The sequence below is a fragment of the Pseudopodoces humilis genome, chromosome 13, assembly GCF_049639895.1.
Source record: "Pseudopodoces humilis isolate 2021_Gansu_Grassland_sample_001 chromosome 13, ASM4963989v1, whole genome shotgun sequence".
Taxonomy (NCBI): domain Eukaryota; kingdom Metazoa; phylum Chordata; class Aves; order Passeriformes; family Paridae; genus Pseudopodoces; species Pseudopodoces humilis.
Genome location: NC_142212.1, coordinates 9,980,116 through 9,993,509, shown reverse-complemented (window position 1 = coordinate 9,993,509; position 13,394 = coordinate 9,980,116). Strand labels below are relative to the sequence as shown.

The 13,394-nt window shown below is 44.3% G+C and overlaps 1 protein-coding gene across 4 annotated transcripts in view; it reads right to left on the bottom strand.

The window, feature by feature from the left end:
• The window catches only part of MGLL (monoglyceride lipase), a 102,035-nt gene that overhangs the window by 15,897 nt on the left and 72,744 nt on the right, over positions 1-13,394 (bottom strand). For all 4 annotated transcript variants that reach the window (XM_014251654.2, XM_088061680.1, XM_014251657.2 and 1 more), the window contains one exon: positions 626-762. In XM_014251654.2, coding sequence (XP_014107129.2) covers positions 626-762 — 137 coding nt within the window. The remainder of the gene's footprint in view (positions 1-625; positions 763-13,394) is intronic.

The window sequence follows — 13,394 nt, the reverse complement described above, 5'->3', positions numbered from 1 at the left end:
GGACTGACTCCCAAAGTACTTATTCATTTTCCTCTCCTCCAGGAAGGCAGGGAGGGCAGATCAATGACATCAGTGGGAATACTGTTAGTTTGAATAAGGGGATTTGGCCCGTGCTGTCAGAATCAGGCTTCAGATCTGTTCACCAAATCAGTGCCTTTGTTTTTGCAGCCTTAATCCCTGGTACATTTTCCTGTTAGGTTGTTTAACAGAATGAGGCTACAGGGTATTTTCGTGCTTCATCCCCATGCTGCTCACAAAGCCTTGGAGGGCTTAACCTCCTGGTTACTGGTTAAAATGAAAGGGGAAGCCTGATGCTGCAGGGAGCTGGTGAGACTTACCACATAGCCACGGGAATGAATGGTGGTGTTAAAAAACAGACTCCTTGTTGCAAGTGGCACTAATTAGGGCCATGGTGGGGATAGAAAAGTTAAGGACTGTCTTTACTCAAGGCAGATCTCAGGGTTATAGCATGCTGGAAAATCAGTCAGTGAATGAAGTGGAAGGGAAGGTTCCTCAAAGTTTTGTTTCCTTGCTGTGGAGTGAGTTATTTCCTGCCATCCACAGTATCACCAGACTGTGACACATGTCCTGGGTGCTGCTTGGAGGGGTAGGGGATGGTGCTTACCATGGAGTGCCCCAGGATGAGAACAGGCAGTTCAGGGTGCTCTTTCTTCATCAGATCAATGTGCTGCAAGCTGTCTCTGATGAAGACGTGGAAATCTGACACAACCATACGATCACCCTCGCTCTGCCCATGGCCAACTGCAGGGAGAAAGGAGAGCACACAGCTAAGTCATTTGAAGCAGTGGTTACAGTCAAGAAAGGAGCTGGCAGGAATAAGCCTCTTGGACTGTTTCTGTCCTAACTTGACCTTCTCCTGCAGTCATCTCTCAACAAAGTGCTGCAGAAATGCAAAGGAAAGTGCATGGATCTGTCAAATGCCATACTGTCCATGACCTGACTTTTCAAAAAAGCGTCATAGAACCATAGAATGTTAAGGGGTTGCAAGGGGCCTCTAAATTTGGACTTCTATTCCCCCATGGTTCTATCTGCCCTTCAAAACCAAGAGTAGCAATTTACGTCTTGCAGCCTCCAACATCAGGGTGAGGAGGGGCTGTCTTGCCTTGCTGATGTGTCGCTGCATCCTGGGAAATGGGGATTTGCCTCAGGGATCATATGCTTTGTGTCTGGTGGCTCAGGGTACATCAGTAACTGCGGTGTAGCATCTTGGCAAGAAACAGAAGGACTCTGAAGTTGCTATAAACTTAATGGACCATGGACACTGCCTTTTCTAGGACCTGAATGTGCATAAGATTCACAGTCCTGCTTTTTCTCATGATACCCTGCAGTGCTGGGTGGGCTGGAAACCTCCTCTGTGAGAGGTTAGGGGTCAAGTGATGGAGGTTGTAACAGGCTGCATTGAGCGAGTATCCAGTGGCATCCTCCTCCTAAACAAGTGTTAATGCAAACTGTACCACACCTGGACACTGTTTCTTCACTCTGTATCTGGGAATTATCTTGCCTAATGGAAGGGAAGGGGAAGATTAAAATGGGAGATGGTGAGTTGCCATGGGAACAGTGGCATCCCTGGCAGAGGTGGAGCCAGCATCACCACCAACACAGCCCCAGGCAATTGAGAGCTTGCAAAGGCTTGAAATTAATACCACCTTGGGGAAGCAGTTTGCATGCTTACCTGACCTCACATGCATGTTATTGTCTGTCAAAAATAGGGTTTGCCCTTAGAAACAGCCCCTTTGCTTGTTTCTGTTCCACACAGGTTGTTAAGGAAAATGGTGAGGGGGAAAATGCATTCCACTCGTATGGGTTAGGGTATAGGGGGTCTTAAACATCTCCCTCCTGCTGAGTGTCTCCTTAGGCCTTCTCCAGTGGGCACTGAGGCACATTTATAGGCACAAAGGGACAATGACTTAAGGAGTTAAAGGAGGTGAAGCTGATAACTATTGACATGCTGGATGGTTCCCCTTCCAGTGATCAGTAAAGAAAAGCACTGCTGACACAGCCACAAAGGTAGTTACATCTGCTGGCAGTGGTGATACCAGTGGAAATCTGTAGGTCTCAGCTTTCTTGTAAGCCACCCAAAAAATCACCTCTGTAAATCAGGCAGAACTTCTAATAAAAAGCTGGACTAAATTCACTCCATCTAGGAAAAACTGAATCTCAAACTTGTTTTTGTGTCCTGTCAGGTGGTCTCTGTGGCTGGGTCTTTTGGCAGTGAAGGCTGCAATCAGCCACACTGGCTGCCAAAAAAAACCCCATACACGTCATGCTGATCAATTATAAATAACGTTTTACCAGTTCTGCTTTCCATGCACACACTCCAATTCCTGCCAAAATATGCTGCAGCAAGCATCCTCCATGGATCAGTGACCAGGAACAAATCAAAGAGCAAATTAAAATACAAGTCATGATAATCTCCAGAAGTGAAATCATGTGTCTGGCTAGAGGAACTATTAACTTTAAACTGGTTTTTGTTACAGACGGAAAGTAAGCTTTTGATGACTTTTTATATCCAAGCCACTCACTTTATGGTCCTCAAATGTGTTATCTTCCTACTATTCAACTCCAGATATGGCAGGTTAATATGAGTTGAACAGTCCAGAGAGAGAAACATTTTCCCTAACAGAGCCCTACACTTCAGTTTTTTTTTCTCCCATGCTGCCTCACTTGCTTGTAGTCTCTCCTCTCCAGAGCTCAGACAACTGAGCAAGCAGAGACAGCAAACCCCCGTGGCCCAGGTCTGTAAATGGGCCATGACTCCTTGCTCTGGAACTGTGAGTCTCTGGTCTATTTTTGGATAAGACAGAGGCAGATCTGGAAAGCCTCCTTGGCTCTCAGTGTGGAGAATTTTCCCTGCTCCCACCACATAACAGTGACACTGCTTGTAACAGTCAAAGTAATGATTGTGGAATCCAAGAAATACCTGTGCAATGATGTGACAAGTTCCTCTTTGAATTTTTTCCAGGGTTTGGGTTTTTTTATTAATAGCTTAATGAACGCCCTTTTTAACCCTGGTTTTAAATACTAAACTCTGTCCCCCACTCAGATGGCACATAGCAAAGCCTGAGCAGCAGTTTGCACATTTGGGACAGGAAAGCCATGCAAGTCTTTGCTTTGATACTATCAAAGTATCAAACTTTAGTAGTAGTAGTTCACTACTACCCCTTGCACAAGGTTAGCCAGGGGTTATTGCTAGATCATGGTCTTTTATTTTGTTATTTTATTTTCTTCCCCTCCAAGAAACCAAACTAGTTCCCCCAATGAATGAGTATATTGCAAGTTTGAATCCCCCAGCTGACAAAGCTTCAGGATGAGGAACTAAGACCCCTTCTATCAGATGAAAGATGTTTGCACAACCGAACATCAATGCAGTCGAGAATATTGACGTGTTTTTCTCTGATCTTTTGCCTTTAGAGCTATTAAGAATGAAAGGTCACGTTCATCCTTGATGTAAAGCTATTAGCTTTGGGTTTTGCTGGGAGTGAATCTGCTGTAGTGATTCCACAGTGCCAGTGGCAAAACTGTGGGTGCAAGAGGAGGGGAGCCACCTTCCCCTAGCAACTGGAACCAACCAGAGACTGCTCCACACCCAAGTGAAACAAAGACAAGGGTCACAACAGAGGAGAGTCCCAGGAATCACAGCTCCATGAGCTCCTCATCCCAGCACTCCCACAGAGGCCCCTGGTTTCAACAGGGCAGTGTGAGGTGCACAGAGCTGTGACTGCACATCCCCACAGCACACTCAGCGTTCAAAAACTGTTTCACATCTGTTTCACATCTACCTGGCTTCCCACCCAGCTTGTGTGGTTCACTGCCACTACTGTGCTTGTGCAGTGGCTCAGTGATCATTTCAGGTTGTGTGTACTTATCTAATTGCAGGCACCCTTTCCACGAGTCTTTAAAAGTGAGAATCCAAACCACATATTTTCAAGTTGCAAATCTAGAATTAGGAGGTTTAAGCATCCATTTCCAACCAAACACACTACTGCAAAATAACACAGTTTGCTCAAAGAAAATCTTAATAAAGGCTGTGATGATCTGGCCCAATACGTCATAGTAATTAAATTCTTCCCTCTATTTTCGGCACGAGTGTGCTCTGACTGTGGCTCTGCCACCGAGTCAAGAACAACAACTTAGTCAGTCCTGGCAGAAATCATGACTTCAGAGCATGATTCCACCTATGATTATAGATCCTCCAATACTACACATCTCTCTGGATAAAATCATACTGACTGGCTGCACAGGAAGACAAAGCTGAGAGTGAAGGGATGGGGTATTTGAGGGTGTGAGGTCTCTGGGGTGTCTGTTATAACCGTGTAGGTACGACTCTGCCTGCATAACAGATCCTGTGACCCTGGAAATGCATACTTCTACAAGTCCCTTCATTCCTCAAATCCCATATTCTCTCCTGTTGTGGGGCTTGCTTTTGAAAACCACTCAAAGCAGCCAGGGACTTCAGCTGACTTTGGCTCACATACCTCAAAAAAGGTTACATCCTGGTCAGATTGGAGATAAGCTGAAAAACATGTAAATAAAAAGCACAGTCCAACTTGACACTCCTCTCCCTTCATTAAAAGCCAAATGGGAGCTGCCTGAAGAAATTAGCAGCCCCGCTCTGGGCTTGTTGGGCAGACTCATTCTGATGAGGGGACCCGGGCTGGATCTCCAGCAGCACGATGCTTTTTTGCTGGGGGTGTGGGGCCAAATCAGAGCTGAAGAAATCTGTTCTTAAATGCAGTAAAGAAGACAAGCAGAATATTAGGCAGAGAGGAGAGCTTGGCAGTACCTGTCCCTGCACACTGTGGGGTGCCCCAGGGTGTGGGTGAGTGGGGCAGCACAGCCTGTCAGCCCTCAGATACCTGCACTGCTTTTGTTCTGAACACTAACTTTTACAAAAGCCACACATTATGCATATTTGTTTCTCTTTCCAAGTGCTCAACCCTCCTGACAAAAGCAGAGCCTGACCCTGGATGATCAGGTGAGGACTGAATTGACCCTCTGACCTTCAGCAGGAACATTTTGCTATGGAAAATGAGGTGATGGGAATGCAGGCCAAATGTTGAGTTCCACTATGTTGCTGTAAATTCACCAATTTCAGTGCTGTTCCTTAAAGGTTATAGTCATGGGAAAGCAGAAATTATGCACCATGGGGTTTTTTCAGCCTTTGCCCCCTATTTATTATGGAAAAGCCATAAAACAAAGAGAGAGGACAGGAGAAATCTGCCTAGGGAACAGTAATTTTTCAGGAAGAATTTGTCTCTTGGCTTTTCACATATTTTGATGTTTCCAGCTTTGGGGGAAAGGGGATAGTTTGGATCCATTTTTATTGTAGTGGGAACACCACCACTGTAGGGTGAGATGTTCTCCCTGGCCAGCTGATGGTAGAAACAATCAGGAGGAATGCAGGGCTTGACTGTTGCCTCAGGATTCATCAGCACTATCTGTTTTCCTCTCTAGAGGCGTATCTCCAAGGTTTTAGAGCAGAAGAATCAGGAACAGGCAGAGCCAGGGGTCAGGTCAGGAATTCCAGGCTTACCACTCCCTGAGTGCAGACACATTTTGAATTGCAATGGTACTAACAGAGGAGTGCCAGGAGTTTTCAGTGGTGAGAAGTGCCACCACTGTGAAGTCAGTGATTCCCAGACAGCTGAGGAGCAGCTCTGGTACTGCAGAGTCCCACACTGGGAAGAAATGTCTTAATGATGGCAGAGGGGCCATTGGCAAGGCTTGGTGCTGGAGTGTTTGATTTAATAAGCTGGAGCATGATGTGATTCAATTCCCAAAGAGCTGTTGTAGGTCAGAAAAGGTGATTTTGCTGCTTTAGCACTGGCACTGCAGTAGCTCATTACAGCACAGACATTGGTGTGCAGAGGAAGGATTTTTGTTAGAGGCCTCAGACAAGCTCAGGTTGAAGACCCTCTTCTTTCACTGCCTTATTTCATCAATAAGCTTGTAGGAATCTGACAGGTCCATTTGAAGCAAATGCCCAAATGGCTTTTGGAAAAGAAGCTATTATGTGTTTATTAGTTTTTGGAAAGATTTGTTTGATTCCTGAAGTCCTCTGCTTCTATATTCTGCTCAAAATTGGAGATGGAATGCACCTCTCACTGGTGTTGAACACTGTGACACGTGGGAAGGTGAGCCTGCCTCACCCTTTTTTGCTCTCACCCTGTCAAAGGTCATGCTGCTGGTAAGAGATATAAGAATAGTTGTGTCCTGCTCACTGTTCAGCTGTCTGGTTTAAGAAAAAAGCCACATAATTGAAAATTCTCATAGATGCTTTCCCTCTGCAGGTGGCCCACACAGAGGAATGATGCTGGGTCTGGAGCCCACGGGAGGGAGATGCCAATGACAGAAATGTGGATGGTTCTTTTGGAGGTGTAATGTGCCAGCCTAAACCCTGTCCCACAATTTTCCTGAGCCTGTGGCTGCTTGCTCAGGTGGGCATCTCCCTATGGTGGCCCCCAACCTATTCTGAGATCCCAGTGCAATGGGAAAGGACCAGTTTAGCAGCTCATTTTAACATCCAAACCCCACAGACTGGGAGACAGTGACCCTTGCCTGCCCCTGCTTTCCTCTCTGCCCTTTACAAAATGCATTCAGACTTGGAGATAAAACTTAAGGCACAAGATGCAGCAGATACAGTTTTCCTGAGTGTTTCAGCTTTAGCAGGCAGTGCAGCTGTTAATGAAGTGTGTCACAAGGCATTGCAGCTGATGTACATATTTATGAGCTCTACTGAAACTCCTCTGAGCAAGAGGAGTTTTTTTGGTTTGGTTTGGGTTTTGGGTTTTGTTTTTCTGGGCACTTTTACAGCACCACAGGGCATCACCATAGACCTTGGTCCAATGTACAGCAAGACTTAAAAGTAATAATTAACTCTAATCCCAGGCTATAAGGCAGCATGGTTTTGCAGAGGAGGAGTTTGGGGGAGACAATACACAAGGCAACACAGCAAATGTTCTGTGAAGCCTTGATTTTCTGCTCAGTGACTTTTTAAGGTTTAATGAAAAAATTATTAATGAACTAGTAAACACTTCAAATTGTCGTAGCAGTTCACTACTGAAAAAATGATACTTGTTTTGTAATGATTTAAGTACACATCTTTTTCATCAAGTGAGCAAAGCTCATTAATTAAACATACTGGATTTCAAAGCTCTCAATGTTTAATTATTTGTTTAACAAGCAGTACATCTAAGCCACCATTCAGACACACAAACAACTAAAACAGGAAGAAGCTTCAAAGCAGGACAATCAACATCTGGAAAAGTCAACAGACTGTGCCTGCGTTGTCAGTAACATGTAAAGCAAATGTTCCACTGGCAGAACAAATACACAGAGGAAGCACCTCAGAGATCATCCTGCAGATTCCTGCTCAACAAAGCATCTTTCTTGCCCTCAGAACAGACTTATCACAGTGGGGGAGCTTGTTCTGGTTTGATTTCCCCAATTTCTTTCCATTATTCAACTAAATCAAGTCTGATGCACAGAGGGCACTATGAAATTTCTGCCCTCCATCTGTACCTACTCTTCACTTTTCTGTGTGTGGAGAGCACTGGCACCAGGACACAGACACATGAGCCAGGAGAAAGCAGGGTAAGCTGTCCTAGGATTTAGTCCATAGGTCATGGTCCCTTGACTGTGATCAAGCTGCCATCTAGGTCAGCTGCTGTACTTATTTTGTAGATAAACCTTGGTGGGGAGTGTCTCAGTGTCCACCTGACAGAGCCTTAGCTGTGCTCTCTCATCCTCTCCCACAGCTCTGATTTCCACTGGAAGAAAAACCAGTTTGACACAAGCCTACGGTCTTTTCCAGGAAGATTACTTTCACATCAGATGGGAACCATTAGGAACTGAAAGGACAGGATCCTCTCTCACCACTGCTTCCACTTTTATGTTCTTTGAGAACCTGAAACACAGTTCAACATATGCTTATCCTTACCAAAGTCTGGGTAGCCATGGACATCCCTTCTTTAGCACCACCAGTAGAGATGCAGTGAGCACACTGGGTTTTCCCACATTATACGACCTCTAGATATGGTACCCAACAGAATTACCTCTTACCCTGGGTGTTTTATGTATGAAGTATGTAACTAAGAACTAGAGATGGATTCTGCCTCTCTCTGACCAAAAGAGAGCCTTGTTCTGAAGGCACAAGTCCATCAGCTTCCCTCTTCCCTTCCAAGGTTAGGAAAATCATTTTCCTTTCAGCATTTTCTGGGTAGCTTTTATTCACTTGCCTCACACAAAGAGTGCAGCAAACTGAAAGCATTCTCCTCCCACATCAGAGACACATTTGCAGAGATGAGATATTTTTAGACTAGTGCACAAAGAGATACATTGTTTGTTGTCTTGGTTAGGAAAAAAAAAAGCAACAGTCAATTTTCTATACTAAATTTATTTGTGCCTTATTTCTAGGGAGCAGAGAACCAGTCATCTTGCTAAAGCCATTTGAAATCTTTTCTGTACTCCAGAGATGACAAACAAAATGACCTGGTACATATCAGAGCAGTCGTTAATTCTGGCCGACAAAGCAAACTGTTTCTGTCGATGTTAAGAGCCAATTCTTCTCTAATGGATACAAACATGGCTCTTTTGGCTTTAGAAGACTTGCCCATTTCTAATGCTGTTGCTGAATTTGGCTCTGAACTGCAGTTCCTTAAAAGTCTTCCTGGAACATCATGTTGCTCATGAAAACATGCTGAAAAAACCCATCTGAGTGTTTGTGTTGCAAAATAAGGATCTGCATTTACAAACAGCAGTCACTGTGGCCAGGCTAGAAACCTAAGTATCTCCTGGGATGCCACGAGATGAAGGGGCCAAGACAGTATGAAAATCTGCACATGCCACAGTCACTTCCACACTGCCTGGAATGGGGCAGCTTTGTCATCCCTGTCACAAAATCAGGAAGCTGCTTGGCGTGGCTGGTGAAGCTAAGGTCCATGAAAGAGGAATGTGGAGCCCACTTCCTCTTCCACAAAGCACATTCACAGTAGTATTCCGCTTTTTTCCTCAGGCTCTTCTGCAGTGCCACCTCCTGAGCCAGCCCTTAAGATCATAAAAGCAGAAGACAGCTGGCAGAAAAATCCTTTTCTAACAGGCTACTGGGATCAATGGTTTGAAAATGTTGCACAAACCCATTGTAGATGGCTGAGTGGCTGTTGAGTTCCTCTGCAAAAGAGTTTCGTTTGCTGATGAATGAAATTATTCCTGTCTAATCTCTTCTCCTATGGGATGAAGATCACAACACAATGTAAGATATATAATCAGTGAAGCACAACTTACAGCAGCTCTAAGGAGTCAGAGACACTAACTAATCAAGCACTAAGGGATTTTCTTTAGGGCCTATAACAATTTTTATAAGGCACTATAATTTTTAACAGTTATTTTTGCAGTTTTGCACTGAGATTTTGCTCTCTTTCATGAGGAACACATAATTTCCTAAAGTATTGGTGAGGTGACTTTATTTAGTAATGGAGTTGGTCTTCAAAGACTTATTCTGGCATGACACAGAACCAGTATTAATGCCCAGATAGTGCAGAAAAAAATGCATGGACTTTGCTGGGGTTAATCCAGGGTCTCACAAGTTCATTTGACCTATGTGCTGCTGATCCAAGAGCAGAGAAGAGCTTTTTTCTGGTTTCCATGTATGATATCACTACTGGTAGCTAGTGTTTCACCTTCAGCAGAAGAGGCAAGCAGCCAAGGGATATCTCCCTTGGTATTTTATTTTAGCTTTAAAAAAACATATATGATTTTCTTCTCTTGTTTTAATCCCATAAATTAAAAAAGCAAGGGTGCAAACTGTACTTTTTCCTAGCTGAAAGCAAGGATGAAAATCCATTTGCATTAACTTTCTGATTCAAGTTCCAGTTTTAAAACAGCTGGGGCACCAATTCAAAATGTCAGGATTTTCAATGAAAAAGCCAGTGCTGGAGAGGAACTGCACACTCCCCTTCCCCTTCCCTGCCCATTTATTCCAAAGCACAGCTGGCATGTGGGCTGGCTCTCCAACACGCTCATGCTATTAAGTCCTAAATGACAGCTTGTTTAACTAGAAAACATTTCCATTTCTTTCCTTAACAAAGGCCATTCATTTCTTGCTCCTCTGTTTGGTTAAAGATGGTTCCATTTGCCCTGCCTGAGAGTGTGCACAGCCCTTTCTGACTGTTCCCCTCCGCAGAGGGCTCTGAGTGAATGACCCCGAGCCTTGCCCCGCACGCTGCCGCAGCACCAACCGAGTTACTTACGTGGCCAAATCCAGATGTGTGCCTTGGGTACTTCCGTGCTTGAGTAAACAATCAAATCAATTAGTCTTGGGAAAGACAGGCCTAATTCTTCCCTGCCTACAGTAGTTTAGGCATCATGAAGAAAAGAAGATGAAAGCTAGGTCATGTAAGAACCCCCTTCATGCTGCTGATGAGTGTCTTGAGAGACAGACACAACTTCCTTTCAAGCTCTCTTCAAAAGGTTCCCCTCCATGCAGACCACCCATTAGAGACCCACATCAATAACAACAACAACAAAAAGACTTTAAAAGACCCATTTTTGATTTATTTACATGTTAAAATAAACATGAGTTCTCATCTAGAGCAAGGGCTCCCAGTGGGTTCTGTTTAGTCTGTGAGATTCTTGGCACCAGAATACAGCATTTCTCTATTCCAAAGCAATCTTGGCACAGAATTGTTGGTTATATAATTTTTAAGCAACTGGCAAATGAATAATAATGTTTCTAAAAAGAGTGACTCGTGTTCTAGGATACCAGCTAGATGTTTTACCAATTAATCTGCCAAAAGGTCAGTAACAAATCTGAGATCTCAAGGCCCTTCATTCAGGGTCAGCTCTCTCCATGAGAGAGTTGCACTTCCAGTTCTCAGCCAGCTTTTCCAAAGGTAGCTTTCCCACAGAGTTAAAAAGATTTTCGCTTTTTGCTTCACTCCTTCGTATTGCCACATGGCAGTGCCACCCTCATTAGATGGGATTTGTCCCTCTTCCTGACAAGGCACGAAGGAAATACCACTCTCCCAGAGCCGATAGCTTTTTATACCCACTTTTCACAAGCTCAATGGGTGAGCAGCAGGTGGATTATTTGAAATAAGGGCAGGCATTTTTAATTTCTTTTTTTTTTTTTTTAGCAGGGTACATCCACACAGAGCTGTAGCTCATTCAAACCCTAACAGATCTGACTGGGAACAACACAATTAGGGAAAAAACCTCCTGATGAAGCAAGTCTGGCAGGGAGTATTCCTGGGTGGGTCAATCCTGCCCAGTGTGCCAGAGCACAAATGCTGCCAGTTGGCTCATGGCTGAGCGGCATTTAGATGGTGCACGGGGGAAGTCACGGGGAAATGGCAGGGCAGAAAATAGCTCTCCTAAATTCATCTTGCGGCAAAGCTGTTGTCCTTTCATGGTAGAGGTTGATTTCAGAGTTATTGGTTCGGTTGCTTTTACCATTTCATACCCTTTTCTCTTAAACTCTCCCCACTGCAACTCTGAAATTCTCCTCACTAGATATATATTTACCAAAAAAGCCAGGATCAGACAGGCAGGTTATTGCTTTCTGTGCTCTATTTCTCATTTCAAACCATGGCTGGGTGACAGTAGACAAGGACTCCTGGCAGGCAGGTCTACAGTTCAGTAAACAATGCACAGATACAAGTGTTGAGCTATTGAGGATTACGGACCCGTACGCTGTTTTCGGGCTATGAGAGCTCCTTCACAATCAGCCAGCAAGGATGTATCTGCAGCTCAGAGAGCTCTACAAAATCTGGGCAGGAGAGGAGCAAGGTTCATGAAAAGGCACTGCAGTCAAAAGCGGTATCAGGCAGGCTCAGTTCAGAAGTGTCCTCTGCCTCCTCTCCCTCCCCCAGCTCTCTGCCCAGCTGAGCATGAACTTGGCACCACGATGGGTCAGGCTGCCCTCTCTGTAGCATTAGGAAAACAGCCATGATCTGTCAGCAGACTTTGTCTTGAATAAATTCAGAACCAGAAAATAAATGTAGCATGGAGAACGTCAATTTTAAGAGATCTGGGTTGAGAGCATTAGTCTTTGTACCATCTACAATTCAGCACTTTTTTTTTAAATTTTATTTTTGTAGCTAAACAAGAATTCTCAGATTAGAGAGTACTGCCAAGCCCTGAATAAATCCCAGCATTAGAGATGCTGTGGGTATAACAGCTCTCCCCATGAACTGAATCTGCTGACGGTATCTTCAGAGAAATTAACCCTCGAGTGCCACAGAACAAGCTCTGTAGCATCAGTTTCAATGCTCTGGGAAATCTCACCTTGTGGTTAGAACAGGTTTCCCCTATTCATGAAGCAATACTGATTAAGGGTGGAACAAAGCACAGGCTTAGAATAACTTAGAATGGCTGACGCAGTTAGTTTTCTGCATTGCTTGTGATGCGGCAAAGTTTCCAGGTCCTGAAGACAAATTCAACCAAGGGACATGTAACTACCAAACTAGTTAAGCAGCTTGCAATTACCTGACATCTGATTGCTTGTCTTCTATCCACAGCCCATTCCTTAGCAGTTCTGAAAGCACGTGCTTAGAATTTGGATATAAGGAAAAGTTATACAGGTGCAATTTAACATTTCTTATTTTTCTGCCTCATCCCTTTCAATATTGGTGAGAGGTTTTATTATAAACTGCTCTATTCACTGGCTGAATCTTCCTCTCAGCCTGTGAAGAACCATTCACAGTAATGGTTTTGCATTCTTGGAGCTCAGGGCTTTTCAGCTGCAAGCTCTCGGAAGTGGGTCAACATCACACTCAGATGTTTTCATGAATAACCTGAGGTGAAGTGTTACTCCTGAGATCCATGACAAACCTGTGGCAGAGCCAAGTGGCAGTTTCCAAACACCTTCTTGCATAGTCTACTACAGTGATACAGGATGAGCCACCCCCTGATTTGAATCACAGAGGATTGATCATGGGAAGGGTGACCTGCAAGAGATACCCACAGCTAAAACTGCAGCATCATTGGAACATAACAGAGCACAGGCCAAATTAAAGTGATGTGAAATCTAAGGAAGTCTTCAGAAATACAAGCAAAAGAGCTTTTCTAGTGTAGGTCACTAAAATTTGGCCACAGCTGGTACAGACCAGGACAGGCTCCCATCTGAGGACTGGCTGTTACAGAAATGGGCTGATGAGTTTGATGTCTTAGTACATTATGAAACCAAAATTGCCCCACGGCAGTTGGTTACCTCACTGCCAGAATGCACTGAAGACTTCAAAGTGAGCTCCACACACATCTTCAAGTAAGACTGCTTCCAGATGGCCTTAGGTTCTGTGAGATCTTTTGCAATCTTCATTTTGTTATTCCAAAGAAGGCTCAAGGCCAAAAGGAGTGTTAGTGGCATGCTGGAGAAT